Source organism: Parus major, chromosome 4 (assembly GCF_001522545.3).
Source record: "Parus major isolate Abel chromosome 4, Parus_major1.1, whole genome shotgun sequence".
NCBI classification, from domain to species: Eukaryota; Metazoa; Chordata; class Aves; order Passeriformes; family Paridae; genus Parus; species Parus major.
In genome coordinates this window covers 21,114,745-21,137,597 of record NC_031771.1, presented here as the reverse complement: position 1 = coordinate 21,137,597, position 22,853 = coordinate 21,114,745, and the positions used below count along the sequence as shown (strand labels likewise).

Here is a 22,853-nt window from a genome sequence, read left to right as displayed (position 1 = left end):
GGAGAATACTCAAAGAAAGTACAAGCATCAAAATTTCATTCTTTCACAGTCTCTCTGGGCCACCTGTCAACCACTGTCAATTTCCCCCCTTATATCAGGTCCGTTTTAGATCCAAAGATTGCTTTGGTCCTTGAAGCCTTAAAGGCACAAATACATAAGTAGTGTTAGTGTCATGGACTGATGATTGAATTGAAACTGTAGTTTATTTGAACTCTGAGTGAGGCCAAAATTTTTTTCATAAAAAAACTTTTTTCTCTCTCTTGAAGGTAGTGGTGTTAGTTTATTTCAGGAACAACCATGTAAAAATGTTTCAAGATCTTCAGCAAGTGACACCTTTGGAGGAATTGTTCTGTGTATGAAATGCTTCAGTCTTGACACTTGCAAGGGTTCAGTTGTATGCTTACTTAAAGGAAAGAAAAATCCCTAGTGCTGCTACACACCAGGCCAGAAGAAGGGGGGGAAAAGGATTACTGAGTAAAGGCACTAATTTTTTCTTTCCTATTGTAACACAAACTCATTTATTTTAAAAAAATATTTTTGTTTGTTTAAAATCAGTTATCAAACCTAAATATCTGGTAATGCATGAAACGTCAGAAATTGCTGCTAGTCTTTCAGGGGTTGTCAAGGGTGGTAAAGACTTACTCCTCTCAATGGTCACATACAAAGAATTACTGTCTGCAGTTGGAATTACATGGAATAAAACAAGACATAAACTAACTTTCTTGATTTGAAAGCAGTTCTAACAACAAACTAGTTCTTACACATAGGCAGCATGGCAAATACAAGGTGAGCAGTGTAATTTATGAATGGGAATTTATGAATTCTTCAAAATCCTTTTTGTCTTCAAGGTAGTGATCATGCACAGTAATTCATTAAGAACACACATAAGACACAAGAAGGTGTCAGAAGAAATGATGCACATCCACATCACTTTCTAGGACACCAGTCCTCAGCTTTGCACAGAAATATTTATTGTAAGTAGGTGTTTTATCAAATCTTATCACATGTTTTCCCTCCTGCTCAATCATGTTCCGGTCCTAGGGAGCAAACGCTTCAAAAGGCGTATTCTCCAAATACCAAAATATATATTCAATATCTCCAGGGCTGACCATTCTCTTTCATGACCTCAACATATACTAAGACACTAACCTGTTGCATTGCAACCTCTTCCATTCCAAGCAACACTAGTTCCTGTGATACATATTAAATTGAGCATTGAATGAAATGCAGAGATGAACCCTGATGTGTGTGACACAGATCATTCAAACAGGGGCTCTTATCTCTCACAAGCCCACCCTGCTCCAACTTTGCTTCTTCTTCAGCCCTTTAGTGGATACCGGCCCAGTTTCAACAGAAGGATGGAAGTCCAGAGCAGCATCATGATCCAGATTTTTAGGAAGCTGGAGACAGGCTCAATTCACTACAGCTCCCACCAAGATACAAGATTTCACAGCAATTGCACACTGTGTAGATTAGGCCTCTTAGCCAGCTGGCTAGTACATGGTCAGCATTAACAACAATGAGACTGACTGAAAAGCATAAATTCTGTCACAGAATTAGAAATTAGAAACATTGTTTAGCTCTCAGGATAATATTGGGTTGTAGATCCAAGTAGAAAAGGTTACCTCTCTGAAGTTCTAAGGTAGTTGTATAATTCCTACACAAAACTCCACACCTATATCTCTTAGAATTAATTTTATTCCCCCTCTGCTCTTACTAACAACTTTCTAGACCTATTTGTATTTTTAACCACAAATCACATTTGCATTTGGTGCAAATGATATTTGCATAATGTAGTTGTTTTTATTGACCCTTGTAATAATTGTTGTGGAAATGCACAAGAAATCTTTAAAATCACACTGGCAGTAATTTTGGATTAGTTACATAGGAGTCTCCTAATCTTCCCAGCTGGAGAAGCAGATGAGATAACCACCTTATCTTTACTAGTATAAAGAGCACTACAAATGCAGTGCCTTTTTTTACTGAAACTACTTCTAAATCTAGTCAATTCAATATCAAAGCATTGTAGAAATTACCAGACATGCTCTTTTTAAAAAGCTCACCATCTATTACATTCAACCCTTCAAAAATGGTAAATAAAACTCAGATGCACACATAAATTAAGAGACCAATTAAATTTTTACAGCACCCAAAAGGTGAGAAGGGATAAATTGAATTCAGATACTCTCTGAATGGAAAATAAAAATGTTCTCATTCAGGAAATATCTACATTCAGTATTTTCTTAATAATAAAAACCATAACTAATCATCATTAATATAATAACAAGATATTATAAAGTAAACTGAACAGAAAGGTCTCAGCACCAGAAAGGAGATACTTCTGGTGCAATTTTTGCAGAAAAATCTGTAGAATAAAAAGGATTCAGTTAATAAATTATATTTAAATTTCACTTAGTTTTTCTCTTTAAGAGACAAAATCTTCAAGCACTGTGTAGCCATTAGACAAAAACAGCTAGTGCATGTGAGCATTTAGTTCATGCAGAGAATGACTTCTGTCTGCAGCAGGGATGGCACTACAGTGCACATCACACTCTATTCTAGGAATTGTTACAATACAGCCTCCATGCTCTCCCTTGAAAGGAAACTAAGACACATAAAGAGATGGCACTGATGTAACTCTTTTAACACAATACATCAGGAATAATGTTAATTTAAATTTCTTTTTTTTTTTGTAGTACAGCTTTGATACTGAGCATAGACCAAGAAAAGTGTCAAAGAGAAGTAACTGCAAGTGGTGAAGTTTTCAGCACTACACTGGGCTCCTAGCTCTGCCTAGGCAATGAATTTGGGGCCACTCTATTCTTACATACTTGCTAAATGTGGACTGCTTATACTCTTGCCCCTCTTCTTGAGCACCAAATTGCTTAGCTGATGCCCATTTACTTCCCTGGCAGCTCTTACAATGCTCACCCTTTTCCATTGGAGTCATTACTATTTCTTACCTCTGGAGTGGAACCAATGACCTATCAAGGCTTCTGCTGACAAAAGCAGAAAAACTCATCTTGATCTTTGCCAGAATAAGAGCTGAATGCAAATTAACAGATAGTTATTCTGCTGTAGTTCATTCCAAAGGAACTACATGAAAAATGGTACTGAACAGAAAAGAAACTAGGTCTTATTATGACTGTGTATTCTCAAGAGCTTAGTAGGGCACTCAGGAATCAGAAGACCACTGATTGCAGCTATTTTTCTTTTCACTTATCCCTCACAACCATCTTCCATCCACCCTTATAGCTGCTCACAAGGCTGTGTGGTGTAGAGAGTGGATTGGTGCCAAGGGTTAAGTAGGACGCATAAGGTAGCACCTCTGAGTTATCTCCAGGCTGTGATTCTTTAACTCCTTAGCAGCACTGACAGCTGTCTTGTGCTGTGCTTCAAGTTCCCTGTTCCTTTTTCAAGCTCCTATTTACCAGGAGCTTCTAAGCCAATCAACTCAAGGAATGAAAGCTGTGAAAACCTGTCACTTCAGCCGTAATCGCAACACACTGTGCTGTTTCCATTGGCCAACATGACAGGGGATGGAAATTAATTTAAATTATGTTTATTTCGTAAATTATCAAAAGGTATTTTATTGTTGGTTCCACTTTCACTCCATGTTTCTAAATCCTGCCGCAGTATTTGTTGTTAGCTGTGTTTCTCTAGACAAATCTTATAAAAATTTCTGCAAGTAGTTCTGTAAGTTGTGTTTGCACAGATCCCCACCCAACAAACTAAACACAAGTGATCACCTTTGGCTGAAATAAGGGCAGATTCTAACAATGTATTTGATAACTTATAACCACAGCATGGCTGAAACAAGGTGAACAGCTACCATCATTTCATCCCCTTGTAGAAAAAGAGCTTCATAAATCATTCTTTGACTCTAACTTAAACCAGGAAATTTTATTTATAATTTCTACAGCTATTGATGGTTGTCATAGTTGGCAGATCAGCATGACTTCATTTGCATTAGTTATCAAATATTAAATATTATTTTTTCTGTCCAATAATTTAACTCATTGCTTTTCTGCACTGCCCTCTGTTCCTTACTAATTATGTATCTGTGGAGACAGAAATGCAGTTTCCATTTGATCCTGTGATATCCTGTAATGTGTGGCTTCAAATGCAAGACACAAGCTCTTTTCTTTAAATACAAATGTATCTTCTGAAAATTTTTATCTTGAACATGAAAGGGAGCAAAAACACTGCCCAAGCAATCAATGACTGCTAAAATTCTAAGGTCCTGTTATCTTGACTGGACACATATGTGGATAGCTGCTATTCCAGAAAATATCCTTCTTTTCAAAAATGTTGATTCTATATTCTAAAAAATTGTAAGAATTCTTTAAATGTACAGTGAATTGCAAATATCTTTAGTCTACAAGAAATCATTATAACTTTAAAAATGCATACTTAAAAAAAAAAAAAAAGAGGCTTTACTTCAATTTCCTGCAATTTTCTGTGGATTAAGTTACAAAAATATAAAGCCCTATATATTCAGTGTCAAGTTTTTTATGGTCCAGAAATTAAGGGGGTTTAGTGTTTTTCCATGATCTTTGTTCAGAGCAAAGTGAAGTAAAAACTAGGCTTCACAAATAATAGAGCTAGAAGTGGATTCAGATACTGTATGGATCTCATAATTGGAATTTTATGCCTTTCATGGCATGTACAGAGATGTGGAGAGAGGCCTGAGGAGAGATAAATGAACTGTACAATACAAGTTAAAATAAAATTTCTATCACCATTGCCACCAGCCTAGGTCTGAGTTTTCCAAGCTGATGTTTCTGTCTGGCCTCCCCATTGTATTCTAGCACGGGGCTGTTCCAGGCAACAATGGTACAAGAAAGGTGAGCAAGGGACAGACTTCAACGCTCTACATGACGAAACATGTCAGATAAGTAACTTCAGACAAGCAAGGCAAATGTTCCCATGTGCACACAAAGATTCTTTGCTCAGCCCACAGCTCTGTGCCACATGCCCAAATCTCCTGTTCAGCACAACAAGTTTCACAGAAAGGCTCTGATGCTCATTGATATTGTTGTACTTGAGTAAAACAGGCAACTGAGTATTTTTAATACTTTTGTACAGTAACACCATGGGGGAAAAAGACACCTCATTCTCCTGAAGCACAAGCCTAGGTCACAGCCATTTTGAGTAATTTTGACATGGGACTGAATTACTGCTACTGAACTTTCCTGTATATGAATACTAAAAATGCTGGAACTAAGAGACATCCGATTGATGGCATATCTACACAGGAAAAATAATGTCTGCTAAGAAAATTACAGAGGAAGAAGGAAATTACATAGCACAGTGATATCTAGCAAACCTCAATAAAAAGTTGTTGCACGTAACAGACTGCTAAAGTCAGAGGGGCACTATGCTAGCTTTGGTAAAACAATCACAAGAGATGCCAGTGCAGCCAGAATGCAACACCTTAAAAAGCCTCTTTAAAGCAGTGGATTTTTATCAAACATTAAGTGTGGGGTGACAAAAATTCTGAAACAAAGTGACTAAAATGAAATCAATTGTGATGAAATGAGGAGCAGTGAAGTGGATGGAACCATGCTAAATTGACTCTCATTGAAATCTCAAGATGTCACTTCCTTTCATGAAATGAAGGCTTTCCTTTCATGAAAGGAAATGAAATCTTGAAATCAGAGATTAAAGTCTAACAAAAACTCTGGAAAGGAGATATGATGAAATAAAATGCAATTTAAAAAAGAAAAAAAGAAGAAAATTTTGAAAAGAAGTTGACAACAACCAAATGGATTGCAATGAAATGAGGTTCAGTGAAAAGGACCCATACTTGCCAAATTATATTCACTGAAATCTTGAAGTCAGGAAGACAGAAGAAACTGATAAAAGGAAATTCTGGGAAAAGAAAAAAATTCTCACCAAAGTGAAAACAATAAAAGGGAAAAGAGTGACATGAAGCGCAGGAAAATTGACTGAACCTTGCTGAATTGGTCCGCATTTAAATGGCAAGATTTCACTTCCTATCATGAAATGAATCATTTCCTTTCATGAAAGGAAATGAAATCTTGAAATCAGGGAACAAAGACAAATGAAAAGACAGGAGGAGAAATTGATGAAAGGAAATGGTAAAAAAACCAAAACCAAAAAACCTATACAAGTAATGTCCAACTGGACTTACACTATCAATAGGTACTCCAGGCAGTGTGAGTAAAATGGACAATTTAAGATCTTAGTACTTTTCTCTTTGTTAATGTCAGTCTCCTTAAATATTTCTTCAGTGGTCCATTTTCACTCATTTCCAGCATGTATTAAAATTTTCTTGAGTCATGATGCTGAAGATGGTTCTGTGTTACAGCCTGTTCTGTACTATTACAGCAGCTGGGAGAAGAGACAAGAAACAAAGCTCTGTTAGAGTAAGTTTCCATAGCAGTTTCTCTCACAACAGGAATAGCTGGGAAATGGGGTGATACAGGCTCCATATGCTACCCTTTAAGCAGAATTGGAAGTGGAGATAGGTAAGAAATTGTAACCAAAAGTCCCAAATTGCAGGGATTCCTATTTAGCCTCTGTCAAGAAGCAATGGCTGTCAAAACTATCATTTCAAGATTCGGAAACAACAGTGTGAACTGGCTGATGAATTTACCTTTGAGGACACATTGTCACTCCCAAGCTATTCCTCTGTACTGGAAAGCCTTGCCTTTCAGCTGTTTTTTCAATACTATTTTGTAGCATTTGAACAATTCATGTTTATGGGAATCACTATTACGCATAAAGAAAAAAACTCGCAGGATTTCTATTAGAGTCTCTATGTTGGGAAAAAGAATTTGTTTTCCTCCATAAATGATGTGAAAAAGTCAACTACTTGGGCCTCCTCATTAGCCTAAAGGAAATGCATCCTATCAAACCCAGTGTGAGATGGATTGGGTCCATGCCTGAGACAAGTCATTGCTTTTGTTAATACAATGATTCATGTGTAATAATAACAGTGAGCACTTGCATGCTGTTTATATTTGTATTTTCCAAAAAGCTTTATAAACATTAGTCATTTACATTACAAAACAAGCATCCAAAAGGAAATGATTATTAGATAAATGCCTGAAGAACACAACCTAGAGGTATTTTCTTTAACCTTATGCCATGCTTTCACTTTCACATGCTTCTACCATAAATCCCTGCCAGAAAATCATTCAGAAAATTACTGTGAATTACTGTTTACAAGTTTATTTTTCTGCTTCAGCTGCAGAAGTGAACCATTTAAAAGACAGGCTGTCTTACCCCTTTTCAAAAAATCTTCCTATGAACTAGAGTTGTTGCATTTAAACAGCATCAAAGGACAAACAATGGGAGGCTTTGTGAAAGGTGGCTCTTCTTCATTCAGAATGCTGTTGCTGTCCTAGATGGCCCGTCCATCTCCAAGCACAGCCAATTAGACACCATGGTAATCTTTATTAACAACAAAACAGGATGTTTCTGCTCTATGTTTCTCACTTCTCTCAGGCAGCTATTTTCAAAACATTCATATTTAGAGAAAAAAAATATTGCCAGCTTTTACAAAGGAGAATAAGTAGCTAGACTGACATTTAATAAAAGTTTAACTTTTATTATTTTTTTACTTATTATTTATAAGAGTTTGGTGGTGGATGATCCTTCTTTGAAATTAATTCTGCTACTTTTCCAGAGGCTTGCTTTAGTGGACAGTAGCTACACAGTGAGCTCTGTCATTTGTGCTGCTATATATCCATCAGCTGCTTCTTCCTCAAGCCTAGCACCTTTACATTTCCCCAGCTCTCCTTCTCTCTAATTAGCACCAATCTTACAAGTGTCTTCAAAGAGCTGGAAGTGTGGCCTTCAGCAAGGAAGTGCCACACACAAGCCATTATTAGATCAATGGGGAACCCTCCCAACACTGCACAATTTATTCACAGATGTCCGTATCAGAGGCTTTGAAAGGAATGACTAGGGTGTGTTTTTCCAAGGTGTAAAAACAGACTAACAAAACCAGACCATTTCCTCACCAAAAAGGCAATACTCTCTTCCAAGAAGACTTTGTACCTCAATTTAGATGCTTTTGAGATTATCTGAATAACTGCTAATGATTTTGTTAATTCCAGGCTCACATGCAAAAAAGAGCTCCTGAGCAATTCCTTACACAGTTTTGTTAGCTTCCCCAGACTAGCAGGGCTGATAAAGGGCTCACGTCAGCTGCTAAATCAAAATTCAGACCCAAATGTCTGAAATGAATGCCATTACTGAACTGCAAATGCTGTCACTCTCCTGAAAATATCACTAACACTTATTAATGTTTGAAAATACATAATTTTCCCTCTTCAGTGTTTTCCATTGACTCCCCCAACATCTCTTGCAAAATGTCAGCATTCTTCTTCAATGACAGTATATATTTTTTACAGTGTTTGATGTCTTATTGCTGTATTACTTAATTGATTGTTTTCTTAAAAAAGAAACTGTACTGACCTTTAAGAATTAGGTATGACAGACAAATGTAAACAGCCTCCTGCCCTTCTGAAGCAAATGCTATTTTTTCACCTTGTCATTTAGGCTGTCTTCAATTTTCTCTTGTCAGTGAAATTTTTAGATTCTTATCCCAAGAGAACAACAGTTAGTCAGTCAAGGTGTTTCTGGCACAGACTTTGTTTTTCAGGTACAAGGCAGATTAAAAGATTAAATTAATCAAGCAGCCTGATTACCATAGAATCATAAAGTTTGATGGTGTATAATATCTAATGTCAAATCCAACTCTTAACCCAGCACCACTAAGCTATGTCCCTGAGTGCCACATCTACCCATCTTGCAAATACCTCCAGAGTTTGCAGTTAGGTACATTTATCCATTTCTAATCCATTGTCCTACCAGTCTGGAGACTTAATACTTGAAGCTGTTGCTTGCTTTTCATCGACCGTAATGCATATTCCTTATAGAAGAATTACATTTTACTCATCATTTAGCATTTTACTCATTATGATCAACCTCCAGAAACTTTAAACTACCAACAAAAGGCTGAGACTTGGGGTTGTTCAGCCTGGAGAAGGCTCCAGGGATACCTTATAGAAGCCTTCAAGTACTTAAAAAGGGCTTATAGGAAAGTTCAAGGCAGACTTCTAGCTAGAGCATTCCATAAGAGGGAATGCCTTCAAACTAAGAGTGTAGGTTTAGATTGGATACTAAGAAGAAACCTCTTAATGTGAAGGTGATGGAGAACTGGAAAAGGTTGCCCAAGAAAAGGTTGCAGACACCCCACCCCTGGCAGTGTTCAAGGCCTGGCTGGATGGGGCTTTGAGCCACCTGGTCAAATAGAAGGCGTCCCTGCCCACGGTGGGAGGATGGCACTAGATGATCTTTAGGATCCCTTCCAACCCAAGCCATTCTATGATTATTCAGTAGTTTTCTTCTACATTTTGTGCTTTCTATAATTCTGAAAGGCACTGCTAAAATTGCTAGCTAAGGCCTACTAAGAATCTAATTGAAAAATTCAGCCCAACGAAAAATCTTAGGACTTAGAAGAAATCATCTTATTTTAACACACTGTAAAAAAGCCTGTAATAGTGATATTTCTCTAGGTTTTGACAATCTATTGATGTTCCTTTTTTTAAAAAAAAGTCCTACAAGAATGCCTATATTTTCTCTTAATAATCCAAGAAAAAGCAAACAGGTGAAGTCCTGTTACTGCCTCAGTTATAAATGACTGACTCATCGTACAACAAAAACCTGCCATTCCCTATTCATTAGCTGATACATAGATAATTCTAAAAGAAATTTAGGCACCCCAGCCTTCTACCAGGGCAATTCCTGTGTCTCACTTATCTTAATCTATAACCTCTACCAAGGGATGGCTGCTTCAAAGATTTCTACAGCCAGACTCCTTTTCTCTCTCTCTTTCTCTGGACAACCATCCTTTGCAATTCCTTAACACAAGAATAATGATACCAAGAATCCAGAAGTTTTCTGATCTTTTGAAGGCAAAAGTGGTCCAGTGAAAATCCTTCTCATTTGCATTCTGGTTTCTCATGGTATGTTTGCAGTTCTTCAAATTGCCTTCTGTGAGATTTTATTTTTACCTTTATTTTAATGAAAGAATTTTTAAATCCTGCAAACAACAACACGTTATTTCTAAGAGCTTTTACTACCAAAAGAGTCAGTAACAACTTTCACAGAATAAGCAGCTTTTTCCTGTGGCCATGGGCCCACCACGTTAGGCTTTAAATGGCTGCTTGACTTTTAGAAAGTATTGGCTTATAGCAATGAAATTCACATATTAACTACCAGAAAGGGTATAAAGAACAAAACACAATTATACTGCTCTATTAATATAAAATGCAACTATAAATACTCAGAAAAAACATACGAGTAACTACTAGATTTGCAGATAAAGGCAACAATATTTAACAGAAATGAGACTAACGGTGTCATTTACAATTGGGAAAGTTTAAAAATATTATAAATCCTCTACTTGCAAAAGAAACACATCTAATACATCTTAACAGGGTTTGGAGAATATAGAAAATGGCTATTCCTTGAGTTTTATAAACAACAGTATTAAGAAAAGTCCAAAGAAATTAACAGGCCAGAAATTTAAGAGACAAAATGTAATATCTTCTTGAAGCTGGATATTATTTGCTTTTGGATCTATCAAAAGTATAAATAAAACCCCTTTTTCTAGGTCTCATCATGACTATTAAGAATGGTACCCCAAATCTGATCTCCTCAGCAAGTTCTCAGGACACCATAAAACAAAAAGCTGAACGGCACACTGGCGGAAAGACTGTAATACACTTCTTCAGTTCTTTGTATCTCTGACACAGAAAACTACAGATGATCATTGTCATATAGAGGGTTCAGCTTTATCCATATTTGTAGTGGAAAAGACCTGGTGGCCAGCTCTTCACCCAGAAGCTCACCTTTCAAGAGTCATCCTGTACTTACCTGGGATTGCTGAGGCCTCTTTGACTGGATAAAAAAACAGCAGCAGCAGCATCATTGTATTTGAAATTCTCAATGGCTGTTGAATAATATTTTCATTGCAGCAGAAATTCAGGAGAGTAATTTACTTAATTGAGATTCCTTTTTTTTAAAATTGAAGGTTTTTATCTCTAAATCTAGTATCACACATTCTGTGCCAACAAGGAAATACTATATACAGATTTTGGAATTAGAACTTTTGGATACATGTACTTTTCAAGACTTAACATCATAGGATTGAAGGAGAGATTTCCACTGGACCAATTGCTCAGTGAAGCCAATGGTAAAAATAGAAAAGCTGAGATATAGAGATATGGATATAGATATATTAGCATGGGATTTGCAGCTAGGGCTGATAACAATTTATAATGATAAAAAACATCCCAGCTGTATCTGAGTCTATGATTCCACCATAGATGAAAGATGCAGAGTATATACAGCAGAAAAGATTATGTCCGTTTTCTGTGCTGGGAGATGATTTCCTGGATTAGATGATTAATTGCATTAGCAAAGCATTTTGCAAAAAAAAACAAAGCCTGTGGGACAAAGAGCCATTCTGACAGTAAAGAGCTCGGTACAAAGGTGACAACATACATTGATTAGCATAAGAATATGAATTTGTCAATCATATAAACCTGCAATGCCAGGTTGCACTTAGCTTTACAAAAAGAACAGTTTGCTCTTTTCAAACAAGAGGTGACAGCAGTGAAAAACACAGTTGATTGCTACAGATTAATGGCAGTTGTGATAAGGGAGTTGCAACTGGATAAAGAAAATCTTTTTTTAATGTCCACATTATCAAAACACAATTTCCTGGCATTATGACTTCGGGCTGCTGGTAAAGAGATGCCACAAGCTGTATACTATGCAAAAAAAATCAGCCTCCAGTGTACATGAGAAATTTCAAGATGTACTCTGGTCCTCAGTCTAGACAAAAATAACAACACAGAGCTGGAGATTTTCTTCCCCAAGATGAAATTCTCAAAAGTTTAGATTTTAAAAAAAAATATAAAAAACAAAAAATAAAAACCCCACCCCCATGCAAAATGTTTTGCAGTATTTCACAAAAGAAACCATTTCCACAGTCTGCAAGTTGAACGCCTTCATCTGAAGTCTGGAGACATGAGAAGCATCTGGACTGTGGTAATGGAGGATGAATAAAATTCTGCTGCTGAAAGACAGCGGCCTAAACAAGACTGCTCTGTGGTGACAGATAAAACTGCATCCATCACTGTGGATGCCTATTGAAATTCATTGGTACACAAGCCCTAATATAACCACAGAAAAAAGCAGTGGTTTTTCCTCCTCTTCCTCATCCCCCAAACAATTTGGTTCAGTTTCCAATTACCTTCAATGTTTTCCTTCCAATCACCTATTCCAATCTGCTACTCAGTGATTTTTCATTTACCCTTTAGTCCTTTCTTTGGATTCCTCCTCTCCAGTCATCTCTCTTTTTGTAGTGAATGTAAATTTGTTTTAGTAGCTGTCATTGTCTACTTCCACAGGTTCAGACTTCAATTGCTCCTTGCTTTTCCTTCTTGGGCAGCCCACACACTTACTCAGTAAGGAACAAGAACATGAAGGAAAAACACTGCTTTGCAGCATGGAATATTAGTTCACCTTTTGAGGACAGCAGTATTTCATTAGGGCAGTGCTGGAATTTGTACACCAGCCCAAAATTTCCCTATCTTTATCATCCATAAAAGAAAATGTGTGTTCTACAGCAGGAGAAATGGAGGGCCCTTTTCCCACCAGATAAATCTGGAAATAAATCCATTAGATAACACTCTGAATACAAGAAGTCAGACACAAGAAATTAGTTTCTTCAGCCTACAAATGCTACCTCTACACATAATTTCTACCACTACAAATTCTACTCAATAAAATTAGATTATCTGAACAATTTAGGGAGACAACAAACATTTTATCAACACCCACCATCTGCTTTTAAAGGAGAAAAATATTTATAAAATAGCTTCAATCTCCAGTTCTTGCTACATGAGAACAAATTCTTTTTAGACAATAGCCTGGAGGAAATGTAAGAGATATAATCAAAAGATTTATATTTTTTTTTCCTCCCTGTCTCAGGAAAGGTAAGGAAGACTTACATTTTAATTTTTATAATTCCAGTTCCTTGAGCTCCTTTTATAGTCTTTTTATCAGCTACTGTCTTACAAGAGCCACTGCACCAGGCAAGGGTAATTGCATCTGTTTTTCTACAGTGAGGTTTAGTTTGTAAGTTTATAATTCCATAGAACTCGTTTTCATTTGTTACCTGTTGGAGTCAAACATCTTATTCAACAATAAGACACAAAAATCATCTTCAAAACATCCTTGTCTGTATTTGTTTATGTAAACAGTGGTGTGCACATGTGTGAAAAATTCAGGCTGTGAGCCTCCTCCTTTGCTGTTTACCTAGACAGGAAAGGCTGTTCATGTATTTTAAAAGAAATCCAGTAAAGCAAGAAAGCATTTTTAGCAAGATATTGCTCCAGCTGTCAGCCCTAAACAAATGGCATTCTTCAAAGAGAACAGTGTTGTTGCCAGATTAATATGAGAAATCACCAGAGGGGCAAATATTATCACTGTTAACACAATGATACATTACAGGTGTAGACACACTGTCAATCCATCTGCCTTGAACCTGGGATCAGGAAAGCAGTAGCAAGGCTATCTACTGAATTTTTTATCACTTCCACATAAAAGTTGGGTTCTTGTTCCAAAACCAACAATGAGGATCAGAAGTGGCTGATTACTTGAGAATTAATAAAACTAATCTTAAAAGAACATGATGATAAAAATCTAAGTACCTTCTATGATGTTTAAAAGTTATTAGTCACTAAATAAATCTAAATGCTAATTCTTGGAGCCAAATTAATAAGATGCATTCTTTACAAATTATATTTAGTTACTACATTTTGCTTTCGTGCCTCTCCCTCCCTCTTTGCTACTGCTTGTTCAAAACTCATCTAGTGATATATGTCATATCCACAAAAAATAAATTAGCCTAAGTCATTTCACCTTAGAAAATTAATTGCCTTCCTTTCTGTTGCCTTACAATACCGCTGGAACTTGCTGAATTACTGAGAAAGGTTAGGTCACTTGAACTCTTGTTCTCACTTAAATAATCTCTTTCAACATGAATATAGAAAATCGAATTAATAGGAACTCCTTTGTAAATAGAAGTCATAGCAGAAATAGGAATAAGTGCAATGGTTTGCAGAAAAGGTGCAAAAGACTGAATGACTTCTTGAAGCCATAAATTGAATTTCACTGATATGGCAGTAGTTGCTTTTTCTTTCATTCCAATTCCAAAGGAAGAAGGAAGGTCACACGACAGAGAAACAGAACCTTAATATTAGGGAGAATGTAGGAAAACATTTTAACAGAGCAAGGGCATGATATTTTAGTCAAAGCCTGTCTTCACAACCCAGCTTTCAATCCAGGTGACAATTCTAAGGACAATGTCCTTGAAGCTCTCCTGGAACAGCAAGAATAAAGAAAAACAATGGCATTGTGCATAAGAAAAAGAATGTTAAATAAAATGTATTAACCAATAGTAGCTTTTTAAGCAATGCTAACCATGTCAGACCCTATAAAAGTGTGCTGAAGTTAGAAATAAACAAAGTTCACTATACCTCTATGAGGACTCAGTAAATATTCTGAGAGGTTTTCCATTAGGAGAACAAAAAAATACATTTGCAACAGATAAACTTTCAGTTTACCTAAACTACCTTCTAGTCAAGATGCTAAATCAGGAGCTTAGCTTCTGCTACGGCTAAGTAGGAGCCATCAGTAAAAGATAGACACAATCATTTATTAAGACATGATAATTTCAGTAATAGGCTCCATAAAAGTTTACATAGGTGATTCACATGGGATTTTGGACAAATTAATTATTTTGCTGAACACTAACTAGCGGAAATTTTGGCTTAAGAAACTTTATAGTTTAGAAATAGAAGATGTGTGGTAAAATGTCGTAAGAATACCATAATCCTTGTGCATCTGTTTTGACAGTCATTTCCTTTCCACTGACAGTCACACAGGTAAATGCACAAGATATGACAAGACCTATCACCAGTTAGGCAACAACATGGTTTAGGATTTGGTAAAGCTAAGTTCAGATCTCCTTTCTACTTTTATCTCAGATGAAAAAACTGGATTCTAAAAAAGACAGGGCACAAATCAGATTACAAAATGTAAAACAGAACACAAGTGGTTTTGCACGTGTGAGAGAATAGCTGAAAATATTTTCATTTTACCCTTTACTTCCCATGCAAAACAGATATATTTCAAGATAGAAGTTTGCTACGTTGCCAAAGGCTTCCTCCTATATTTATTACACATTGGCAGATACAGCTTTTCTAAATTATCATATGCCTACCACACAAACAATTACAAAATCCACTTTACTTCAATCCTGCTTTAGCACTCAGAACATAAAACAATTTCTGGTCAAAAGTCATAAGAATGTAGTAACATCATGCGTAAATTTGTACTTCTACTTTTTTTTCTTGTACAACAAAGAGTAAAAAACTATTTCTGTGCTGACAGAACCAATTTCATACAAACATTCCAATTAGTCTTCTGAAGGAGATGAGATTTTTTTTTTTAAGAAATACTGTCTGGAAAGTATTTTAAATATGTGAATTGTCTGTAGTGCTTTATATGAAGACCAATCCATAAAAATTTTATTTTAGTTAAAGAAAAAAAATATAGACTATTCTCTTGATACCACAATGATAAGATAGTATCCCCTGTTATTAAAAAACAAGTCAAAAAGCTTATCTGTTTTACTTTTCAGGTAACAGTGAAACACAGATGTGTCACTGATGCTCTATAAATAACATGGGTAAAACTATCAGAAAATCTTACTTTCTGATTTTACTCAGCACTGAATTACTGCAGTTCCATTCATGCCTTTTTAACTTACTCAAGACCTTAAAATATGTATTTTATTATGTAAGAGTATGTATGTAAATTTATTATATACATGTATATAACTGAGTAAGTAGCTTCAAGAGTCAGAAAAATCACCAATAAAATCCCCCTTAATTTGGATGTCTGTGAGCACACAAATAGCTGGAAAGAGCCTGGTAGGAGACAAAGGAAATGATTTTGCCAGTAGGCATCTTTTCAAATGACTTTGGTGGACTTGCACTTTCAGGTGGCTATAGCAGCTACCCATTAATTTTAAGGCTGTAGGTTCTGAACCTACAAGATCCAATCAAACACATTCTGACTTAGGTATAATTCTGTTGTTAAATGTAACTTTTTTAAAAGTCATTACAGCAATTTAAAAGACGAGAAGAACATGGGCAAACATAGAAGTCAGTTGGTAATTCATCTTACCCATGACATTAGAAAGGCACTTGAGAGGTTGGAGAAAGATGAAAAGGAAGTTCCTGGATTTAAAATTGCAAATAAATTGTCTTCTACTAGAGAAAATAGAGAATGCACAGCAGCTAGGACAAAAAAAATAGCATCAGTGAAAGTTCCCCACTAATTTGTGTCAAGGGCTGCCACAAAGAATGTAAAGAGGAAAACAATAATAGCAGGAAAGAAGACTAACCACAATAACCCAAGAATATGTTCATTATACCATGGTCCATTTCACTTTGGCTTTACCTCCTCTCCAGATATACTGCTGTCAGGTAGAAGAACCACTTGAATCAATTCACTTTATTTCTTCTAAAAAATTGCTAGTATCACACTTTGTATAATGTATTTTCCTCTCGAAGCCCTAGCTGACCAGGAAAGCAAAGGAATAAGAATTACTTTTCACAGAACGACTGTGCCCTTCAAATTACATTTTGGCACAGGCACCTCACCGTGCCAGCAATCTAGCACCCTCAGTCATGTCCTGTGTGTAGCAGCTAAGGAACTGAAGGATCAACTATGCTGATGACAATGGAAGACACATAAATTTAGCTTTTCAGGAGGATCAGAAGATCGAACTCTGAATAGCTGAAGAAATCTTTCATCCAGGAAGAAAAAAGTTTTCTCATACAAAATAATTTGTAAGTATTATCTGAAATTCAAAATAGTCTTAATTTCTACTTAATATTTGTTTCTCATAATTCATCTCTAGACACATTGAGTTTTACTTTATTCTAAAAATAGTTCCAGTGGAGTTGCATCTCAGCATCATTTCCAGAAGAAAACCTGTCTTTAATCAGTTCTTTGGCTCTGATTTTCCTCACTCTTTGGCCCCCTCTAGCCATGATAAAGAGCCACACACTATATTTCTGGTTTTGGTCTTTCCCCTTTTCTGCAACATCCTTATTTGTATGCTTGTGAAGCTGCTAAATATCCTACTGAGTCATTTGCAGTTGGTGACAGGAATAAGACTTTTGCATTCATAAACAATTATCAGAAACCAAGTTCAAACTGAGTTTTCTAGCTGTGTTTTAAGCTACACAAATAAAAGCAAACTGCTCAAAATCTGGGTGGTTTGGCACTGTTATGAGAGCAGCACAATGCAAGTGCACAGCCATGATAAATAGGACAGTGCTGAGCATCCTTAAATTGCATAAATTCTGCTTCCCTACCTAAACCTTTTCATGACTGACTGATGAATGGGAGATATCAAAGCTGAAGAATAAAAAGAAGCTCCTGCTGAAGGATCATTTCTTCCAGCTGGGCACTGGAGGAACGAGGCAGGGAAAGAGGTTACTAGGCTAAGCCTAATTAAGCAAGCAAATCCAAAACCAAATGTAAACTTCACAATGCCCTCTGTTCTATACACAAAAGAAAGGACAGAGGACAGGCTTTGTAAAACCTCTTAATGATGCAGTTATCGCTCATGCTAAATAGAGATACTGTGCAGGCTGCTATTTTACTACAAATCCCTACTTGTGCAATAACAACGATATTCTCTGTCTCTCATTCCCATAGCACACAGAAAAAATTAGTGGAAGAACAATTTCCAACAAAAAACTTCACGTACACCAGGAGACCTGTAGTAAATTAAAACATAATCTCATAAATAGCTAAAAAAAGAATAACTTCTAAATCTACCTTCTAGTCAAGATGCTAAGTCAGGAGCTTAGCTTCTGCTCTGGCTAAGTAGGAGCCAGCTAAGTTGGAACTGTGAAAAAACAGCTTCAAACTATGTAACACAAAGGAAGAAGTAGAGACAATCACAGCTAGTTTTCTGTTCACATTTTGGATATATCTTTTAGATTTCCTAGTGTTTCTGTGAACCTGGGGAGCTGCTAATAGTGACAGGTTTAACCACAATTTAAAAGTACAACATGCTTTCACACAAGCACAAAGTAGCAGTCAGTGTAAAAGCAAAAGAGCAAATGACCATCAGGAAATAGCAGATAGCAGATGACCAGAAGAAAGGCACTCTAAAACTGAGTAATAGCCTTAAAGAGTGAGAAATTAAACATTCCAACTGCAAATATACATAAGCTGGAATGGTGAAAAGTTAGCCTAAGAAACCACATACCTGTAACAGTTCTGGAAGAAAACACAGAAAACACAGTTACTCTATATAGTTTATAAGAGTCTGAGAAAAAACACAGATCCTTGTGTTAGTGTTCAAGAACACATAATCACAGGATGATTATATGAAGGTACTTTATGAAAGAGCTCTGGGTGTCAGGGGTACACATACCCAGATCTGACCTGACTTGGTTTAGAGCTGAACGTGTTTATATACTCTATTGTTATATAACTTACATATTAAACTTACATTGTTCTATTGTATGCATTGATTTTACCCAAGCATGGATTTCTTGTGATCCCCCTCAAACTCCTAACATAGTTTCTCATGATTCTTTAAACAATAATTATATCTAATCACATCTAACAATTGTATTATTTATCATATCCTGACTACACAGGTGCAGTTTCACATGATCTTAGCAAGCATGAGGTCTAACATTTCCCAGGGCCTACTTTTTCCAGGGTTTGCCAAGCCTAGCTTTCTTTCTAACTCCCTGAATTTCCTATGATTTTAAAATCTTTTACTATCACTTGTCTTTTGTACGACTCCTTTGCATATAGTGCATCCCAGTCAGGCAGATTACGCTACTCAGAAGTTACTAATACAAATGTTTTCACCAAAGCTATTGTGGAACTTTTTTGAGAAACTCAATGCTGATTACCTTCAGCTGACTAAACTTCAATCAGTACACGTGTAATCAATACAAATTTTTATGGTGAAGCACAGCTGACATCACTATATATGTGAATTTCCTCTATAGGTAAGATCCAATTAATGACTGGCTGCCTAAAATCTTTTCTTACTTAGTTAAGTAAAATATTATAAAGGCAGACCACCCTATTTTTTTTGCTGTAGTCCTTCAGATGTAGGAGAATCTGGTTTTGATTCAATTGATTGTACCAAACTACTTCTCTGTGGTTTCAGTAAGAATGAAAGCCAGAACGACACAGAGAATATATTCTAGCAAATTTTTACAGTCATCTCCAAAAGGTGTCATAAATATACACCATGGGAGACTGATCCAGCTGCCCAACATTTGTCCTGTGCTGTTCAGTTTTCCATTTTCCAAAACAAAACAACTCCAGATATTCAGCCACCTCATCTGCCAAATACATGGCTGATACCATCCATCTTACTGAGCTAATAAAAAAATCTAGGTTGTCCTTTTATGCTAATGGTACCCCACAGTTCTTCTCTCATATGGGGGAGAGGGGATGGAGAAGAGCATAGTGTATAACAATTTCCCTACAGGGATGGCTTATTTCCTCAGGGTGCCTCTGAAGAGGAAGACAGAATCAATGACATTCTGATTTCTACACTGCAAAGCTGACACTCCTGTGCTGGTGGCCTGGCTGACATTGCACAAACACAGACTACAAAAAGCTTCCCGATTTGTGTTTAAAGTAAGTCACAAGGACGCAGTTTACCTATACTTCTGCTAGAATAAAGAGATGTTGCCTTGTTCTGTCTTCTCACATTGTGACAAAGAATGCATTGAGAACAAATTCCCTTGGGGGCACTACAGATGATTAGGGCAAGACACATGGGAATGGTCTCTCCTCAACACCTGGCATGCAAAGGCAAGCAATTTTTTATGACAAAGTTAGAACAAGCTTCATTCCAGAACAAGAAATTAGACTTCTGCTTTCAAACTCAAAATCCAGCCCCCAGTTTGCAGCACTACTGGATATTGCATGTTTTTCAGGGAAATCTGAGACAGAATTTACACATGATCAGAATGTGATTCCATGAACTACAGCAAGTGGTTTGAACACAGATCCTTTATGTTCCTATACAGGGGAAGTCGCCACAGTGCTCTACAGGACTCTGCTCCTGTATGTTTGCACTCTACTGCACACTTGTCAGTACTTTGTGCTAGAAATACGGTACCTTTGTCTCTGCTGAAATGAAGGAAAAATATAGCTGAGGTTGGGAGGGATGGATAGAAGCAACAGAAGCCTGTGGGACATTTGTGCGACTGGCGTGAGAACGTGAAAAACACATCAGCTTAGTAAAAGGATAGTCTGGAGTTCCTAGTTTGGGCATAAAGGTGGAAAGGTATAGGGCACGGGGCTGGGTTTGTACTCTGGCTTTCAGCCATATGAAAATCTTGAGTGAAGCTGCTGGAATCAAAAGTTGAGTGTCCAACTCTCTGTTATAGCTAGTCATTGTTCCTGACTCTTTGGAACCACCATTTAAGTTTTTCATCTCTCAAACTGTCAGAGATTGTCTACAATGGCTTTCTTCAGACTCGCCTCTAGGGAGAGGAAGAAAGAAGAGGCAGGTCAAAGATTAAGAATTCAAAATGGAACTGTGGGATTAACTCCAGTGACTTTCCTGTTACAAGCATCTGCAGTGCATGGGTGGGTTCTAGACGTGCTGTAGCACCAGGTGATTTACAGCAGAGCTTCTGTGGTTTTCAGCAAAGCTTCTAAGCCTGACATGGGCAGCTGCTCAGGCTGGGGTAAATTGGTAAAAGCTCATATGGAAACAGCCACAATTACATTCATTTGAATTAAAACTGCAGTGAAGACCTGACAATTAAAGTGCAGGCACTGCTTCCACTGGGTAAATACATCAGGGAGAAGTGGTACACAGGAGTATTCGATTTTTGTTTGAAGCTTTTGTTTAAAAAGTACTGAATGTGTCATTGCTGATAGGGACATTGAATAGCTCCCACTGCTGTGATACAATTGAAACCTCTGCTGATGACAAGTAGTAGCTCTAAATTGTTGAAACATGAAAGATTGGCACTAAAAGACATTTTCTCCCTTAAGACTGCAGCCTATTGAATAACAAAGGTTTGTCAATTGAAGTCCCTTGCAATCAATCCTTGCATTCCTAATGCCGGCTGTTGTTAACATATTAACAAGAAAACTGATTTTGGATGTGAAAACATTGAGTGTTAAATTTCCTCATTTACCCTTTTCGACCATTATAGGAATCATTGCATATTAAAATATTGGTTGCTCAAAATAATAACAGCACTAAGTGTGAAATAAATGCAAATCAGGAGCAAGAACTGAAGTAATTTTTTTCCAAAGATGCAAATAAAACAAACCCCTAATATTTTGCCCATAACTAGGGACACCTATGGGCTGCATACTGTTTCAGTATACCTGTTTCAGTAAACATGCAGTAAACAGGCTTTATAAATGTTTCTTGATATCAATTACATATTACAGAATGAAAAGTGAAATTAGAGAGCAGCAGAATGTATTTGTTTGTCTGAAAGAGTCACTATTCTAAATCTGTAGGTAACAGAACGGTTTAAAAGAAAGTGTATAATAAATGAAAATAGAGCAACAAAAAAAGCAGCTCTGAATTGATCTGGAATAAATTCATCTGGAAAGAGCTTTAATAAAAAGGCAGCCTCAGTCCTGGGAATTTCAACTAAGCCAGCTGATTAGCCCTACAAATACAGGGCAAAAAGGCTATTTAAAAAAGGAAGCACAATAATGAAACTTTAAGAAAGACAATATAAAACAAATCTCTCAACATAAACGAGATGAGAATTCATTTTCCCTGTGATGCTTTCCACAGCTCCTGAAAGTGCCTGCTGCTGGCAACGAATGAAATGCAAGGGGAGGGAGAGCAGAGGCAAAGAGGTGTTAGCTTACCAGCCGATGGAGCTTATCGCTCCACTCCCTTCGTGACGCTGGGAACTCACAAGCCTATAAAATGTGCCTTGGCTCCCAGTCCCCTTCTCCTTGAGCAAAATCAAAAGCAGGAGGCTGTACAGAGGAGAAATAGGATACTGTCTACTCTGAGGTAGCTCTCCTGACGTGTCTGTTAGAGCATTTCTAACAGTTTGAACAGCATAGCCAAAGATCTCTTCTAACAGCTCTCCTCCCCAGTACCTGCTGTGCTGCCTTACTTCCCCCTTCTTATCTGTTAGTGGGGTTTTGGGAGGGCTGGGAGAGGGAGGTGGGAGAGGTACATCATTCCTGGAAGAGAGGAGAGAAACACTCAAGATGACTTCGGACCCCACAGCCAAGTGGAACATGAGCAGCAGGTGGAATGTGAGCATTGCTGAAGCAGGTGATCCCTGGGGAAAGGCTCTGGAAGCACCAGCTGTAAATGCTTCTGCCCCTGTAGCCTCCTCAGCAGGCAACTTCTCCAATCAGTTCGTACAGCCTTCTTGGCGCATTGCCCTGTGGTCTCTGGCTTACGGTGGTGTGGTGGCAGTGGCCGTTTTTGGAAATCTTATTGTCATCTGGATTATCCTGGCTCACAAGCGCATGAGGACGGTGACAAATTACTTCCTGGTGAATCTGGCCTTCTCTGATGCCTCCATGGCTGCTTTCAATACTCTAATCAACTTCATCTATGCGCTGCACAGCGAGTGGTACTTTGGAGAGGCTTACTGCCGCTTCCACAACTTCTTCCCAATCACAGCTGTCTTCGCCAGCATCTACTCCATGACAGCAATCGCTGTGGACAG

The 22,853-nt window shown here is 37.2% G+C and overlaps 1 protein-coding gene and 2 long non-coding RNA genes across 3 annotated transcripts in view; 1 reads left to right on the top strand and 2 right to left on the bottom strand.

The window, feature by feature from the left end:
- LOC117244291 overlaps positions 1-22,196 on the bottom strand; it is a 27,569-nt gene extending 5,373 nt beyond the window's left edge. Inside the window, exons 1-2 of the long non-coding RNA XR_004497063.1 lie at positions 22,030-22,196; positions 6,158-6,357 (exon numbers count right to left, since the gene is read on the bottom strand). This is a non-coding gene — a long non-coding RNA (uncharacterized LOC117244291). The remainder of the gene's footprint in view (positions 1-6,157; positions 6,358-22,029) is intronic.
- Positions 22,116-22,853, top strand: part of TACR3 (tachykinin receptor 3) — a 38,679-nt gene continuing 37,941 nt past the window's right edge. Inside the window, exon 1 of the mRNA XM_015624683.3 lies at positions 22,116-22,853. Coding sequence (XP_015480169.1) covers positions 22,384-22,853 — 470 coding nt within the window. The 5' untranslated portion in view covers positions 22,116-22,383.
- LOC117244290 overlaps positions 22,757-22,853 on the bottom strand; it is a 77,125-nt gene continuing 77,028 nt past the window's right edge. Inside the window, exon 4 of the long non-coding RNA XR_004497061.1 lies at positions 22,757-22,843. This is a non-coding gene — a long non-coding RNA (uncharacterized LOC117244290). The remainder of the gene's footprint in view (positions 22,844-22,853) is intronic.